We start from the raw sequence: 4,108 nt of genomic DNA, 5'->3' as shown, positions 1-4,108 counted from the left end.
ATTAAGAACCATTGATAAGAGGTATGAGATGAAGCGGACAAAACACATGTTAGGATAAGCATTCCATTCCACTCTTGATCTCTTCTTTTTCATATAATTCATTCTGAAGTGCTTAAAAATGTTAAAGCATGATTACTCATCGTTCCATGTTGTGTGTTTTGTAGTGAACAAAACTCCAATTTGATATTAGAATTTTCTTCCCCTTTGTTTTTACTTTTCACAAGTCATAGAAGATGTTTATTTATTGATTAATATCGTGAAATTGATAATTCTTTTCTCCAATAATTATAGTGTTAATGTACTATAAGACCTTACTTTTGAAACTATTTATTTATACATGTGAAAATTGTGATCTTTGAGGATTATTCTTTGGGCTTGGTTTTTCATTTCAACCTGGGCTGTATCATAGGTTGGGCTTTGTAGAGATAGAGATACCTGTTAATTTTACAAAATAATTTTATAATATTACACCACAAATATGGATAAAATTAATTAAAATTTGTGAAAATATAAATTTACACTCCTTAATTTTTTTAGTTGTACTTTAAAACACTAATCGGTAATTCCATTGATTTAAACTCTGAAAGTGTATACATATTTTTTTTTCGTAAAACTCATAATTGTATCGTTAAGATTCAAACTTTTATAAATGAATCAATTTAAAATTTGATTGAGAATTGTGTATTGTAAAAATAACCCTTGAAGAAGTTTACACACAAATTTAAGATTTAATGTATTAAAAAGTTTCAAAAGCAATTATAATAGAGGGTTTAAAACGATAAACTTGTTCAAAATTTACAAGTTTAATTGAGTCAAATTTACAAGTTTAATTGAGTCAAATAAATTATTAGATACATTCCAAGTTAAAGTTAACCTTTTTTCTAACACATTCAATTTCAAAGTTGTCCAAAAATAAAATAAAAATAAAAATTGCAATACATTTTAGTTTTATAATTTCAATGAATATGACCATCAATTTAGCCTCTTTATTTCAGCACAAGAAATGATCACACACACAGCTTTGAAAATGGCCGAAATCCTGACTCCTTCCTCTTCCTCTTCCTCTTCCCGGTGCAGTCTCCTCGGCCAACGCGGCGGCCACGACCGAAACTTGCGGATTAATTCTACAATATCCTCATTATGTCATTCCCATCCTCCTCCGACCCTTCCATTTCCTTCTTCTTTTCCGATTTTATCATCATTCATCCTCAATTTCTGAACCCTATAAAGTATCTCTCTAATATCCAATTTTCCCAATGTTTTTCATCCGTACACTTCCCCTTCCCCCATCGCCCTCCTCCAATCAACTTCGTCGCCTTCTATTCCCTGCTTCTTCATTTCCCTGCCTGCGCGGCTTTCGTTTGCTTCAATTTCAACCAATGGATTCGTTTTCCACTTCAGCAAATAGCCATGTGAGGAATACTGAGATTATTATTCACTGTTAATTACTCATTGCTCTTATACTCAATCTTACTACTGTATTTCTATTAATTTGATTTTGATTTCAAGTCTATTTCGTTATTCTTCAGGCATTACCTGACTCTTCATGTTGTGGTAGTTCTTGTGGTTGTGGGAGAGACAAGGAACATTTGCATGACAGAGATAATAGTTCAGATGTCATACATGTGGGAAGCATTCCTGTGCATCTAAATCCCAAGGAACGTGAACCCAAATCTTATAATTATGATGAGTCTCTACCTGTTCATAGACAAAATACTAGAAGAAGCCGGATAGATTTAGGGTCCAAAAGAGATTTGAAGAGTAATGCAAGATCATATCAAGTAGAGAGGCTTGAATTTTTGAACGATTCTTGTCAGGAGTATAAATCATCTCTTCCTATTCATTTTGGGAAGAAAAATGAAGTGTTTGTCTCAAAGCTCCAGTCCCTTGATACCGGTCCCAAAGAATCTGTAGTTACGGACAATTCACTTCCCTTTGAACCACCATTTGATATTTGTTTACCTGGGGGAGGTAATGTGAAACATAGAAATATTTATGTTGTTAAAGAGGGTGGCACTGTGAAAGATTATAGACTGTTGAGGCCTGGAATGGTTTTACTGAAGCACTACATCACTCCACGTGAACAGGTATTCTCTTGCTTCAATTGTCAACACTTATATGAACTAGAAATGGGAATTGGCATTTTGTTCTCTAGAATACCCATCTTGGGATGATGGACATTAACCTACTTCACTTTTGCTAATTATAAAATTTCCAATGTTGCCTATTGTTAAGAGGTGCCCTGTAGTTTCATCTCTTTGCTGATATTACTCCTTGTTGCCTTACATTGCTTAAATGACGGGATGGTGTTTTTATATCTTATATTTTTCCGTATGGAAGTTAGGGTTTAGTAATTGAGGATTCATTATTCTTGTTGCAGATCAATATAGTGAAAACTTGTCAAAATCTTGGTATTGGCCCAGGGGGATTTTACCAGCCTGGTTATAAAGATGGAGCAAAACTTAGGCTTCGTATGATGTGTCTTGGATTGGACTGGGATCCTCAAACAAGAAGGTATGAAAACAAACGGGTTGTGGATGGTAATAAACCACCAGATATACCTCCTCAATTTACATTTCTTGTTAAACGTGCACTTAAAGATGCACATGCCTTCATCAAGAACAACTGCAATATAAGTAATGTAGAAGAAATTCTTCCGTCAATGTCTCCAGACATATGCATTGCGAACTTCTACACAACGAGGGGAAGATTGGGTCTGCATCAGGTTAGTGCTTGTCCTTTGTATCACAATTATATTTAAATGAATCTGAATGCCGTAAGGTGGTTTTTTCTTCAAGTGTAATGCTAATTCCAACTCATGTTCTTTGGCAATTAGCCATTTTTATTCACACGATAAATAAATGCTTACATTATAAGTTTAGTTTCTCAACAATGAAGTTTGTGTTAATTTTGTTCATAAACTTTCAAGAATGTCTCTTAACTTTCAATCATGTGCATCACAGTTTCCTAGACTTTTAAGTTAGTTTTCTGACTATTAGATAGAAATTTGAACCTTATGTCTAACATCGTCACGTGGTGTGTCAAGCAGATTCACAGAATATAAAAAATCTGAAAGTTCATAGACTGAATAGATTTACCAAAGCAACATAGCCTATGAATGTGTTAACGTCCATAAGCTCCTTGGTTGGAATCTCCCACCCCATTGTACTAAAAATATATCAAATAAACCTAAATCTTGAAGTTTAGGGACTAAATTTGTAATTTAACCTCCCAAACTTTTTCTAACAAGTTCAATTTGTTGTGCAGGACCGTGATGAAAGCAAAGAGAGTCTTTGGAGGGGACTACCGGTTGTTTCCTTTTCTGTAGGCAATGCAGCAGAATTCTTGTATGGAGATAAAAGAAATGTGGATAAAGCAGAGATGGTTGAACTGGAATCAGGTGATGTTCTAATTTTTGGTGGCGAATCTAGACATATATTCCATGGAGTATCTTCAATCATACCAAAATCGACACCCAAGTTTTTGCTTCATCATACTGGTCTGCGTCCCGGCCGTCTTAATCTTACCTTTAGAAAGTATTAAAACACTACCTCCATGTTTATGCTATACATCTGAATCGGTGTTATTCATTTGATGTTCATTTATGGAATCGTGTAAATCTATAATGTAAGTATTGTCTGTTTCTGTTTCATTTACTTTGGATGTTACTTTGTTCAGTACTTTTCAGTTGCCGTACGTGAATGATACAAAGTTTTAATTTCAAGTTTGTATACTTTATTTTATCTCAAATTCTCAGTACTATATTTGACATGCTCAATATATTTAATTTTATTTTTGAGAAGGATCTGAAACGTCACTTTTGAGTCTATTAGGACTAATATTTTCTTCTTACTGCATTATGGAACATAGCTCAACCCTTCAGCATTTTTAGAAGTCACTTCACTTCAACAAAAACAACACAGAAAAGGGGAGAAGGAGATAGTAGGATTTAAACGACTCCTTCAACATCAGGGGGCATTTCACTCATGTTTGATCACCCTTTGTTTTCTTAGTTCTTAAATGAGTTTGTTTTCTCACTATTTCTCTCTTAATAGTTTGCTTTTTTTTTATTACATATCCAAATTCAAAAAATAAATTTAGGTTTGGT

The 4,108-nt window shown here is 33.8% G+C and overlaps 1 protein-coding gene across 2 annotated transcripts; it reads left to right on the top strand.

Annotated features, from left to right (window-relative positions):
• Window positions 1-978: 978 nt before the first annotated feature.
• LOC101210053 lies at window positions 979-3,743 on the top strand. 2 transcript variants are annotated; one of them, XM_031883697.1, is made up of 5 exons: window positions 979-1,412; window positions 1,530-2,087; window positions 2,381-2,514; window positions 2,673-2,725; window positions 3,268-3,743. In XM_031883697.1, exons 1-5 carry the CDS (start codon window positions 1,257-1,259, stop codon window positions 3,273-3,275), a joined length of 909 nt encoding a protein of 302 aa, XP_031739557.1. In that variant the 5' UTR covers window positions 979-1,256; the 3' UTR covers window positions 3,276-3,743. The 2 variants fall into 2 exon arrangements, with proteins under 2 accessions (XP_031739557.1, XP_004149927.1); XM_004149879.3 differs by having other exon boundaries at window positions 980-1,412; window positions 2,381-2,725.
• Window positions 3,744-4,108: the final 365 nt, after the last annotated feature.

Source organism: Cucumis sativus, chromosome 4, assembly GCF_000004075.3.
Source record: "Cucumis sativus cultivar 9930 chromosome 4, Cucumber_9930_V3, whole genome shotgun sequence".
NCBI classification, from domain to species: domain Eukaryota; kingdom Viridiplantae; phylum Streptophyta; class Magnoliopsida; order Cucurbitales; family Cucurbitaceae; genus Cucumis; species Cucumis sativus.
The sequence above is the reverse complement of the archived record's forward strand: the minus strand, read 5'-3'. Positions and strand labels throughout refer to the sequence as shown.

Coding starts and splice junctions, on each gene's coding strand:
- LOC101210053 (XM_004149879.3), top strand. CDS start 1,257: ATGTTTTTCATCCGTACACTTCCCCTTCCCCCATCGCCCTCCTCCAAT. Junction 1,413..1,529: donor CCACTTCAGCAAATAGCCAT/GTGAGGAATACT, acceptor GTTATTCTTCAG/GCATTACCTGACTCTTCATG. Junction 2,088..2,380: donor ACATCACTCCACGTGAACAG/GTATTCTCTTGC, acceptor TTCTTGTTGCAG/ATCAATATAGTGAAAACTTG.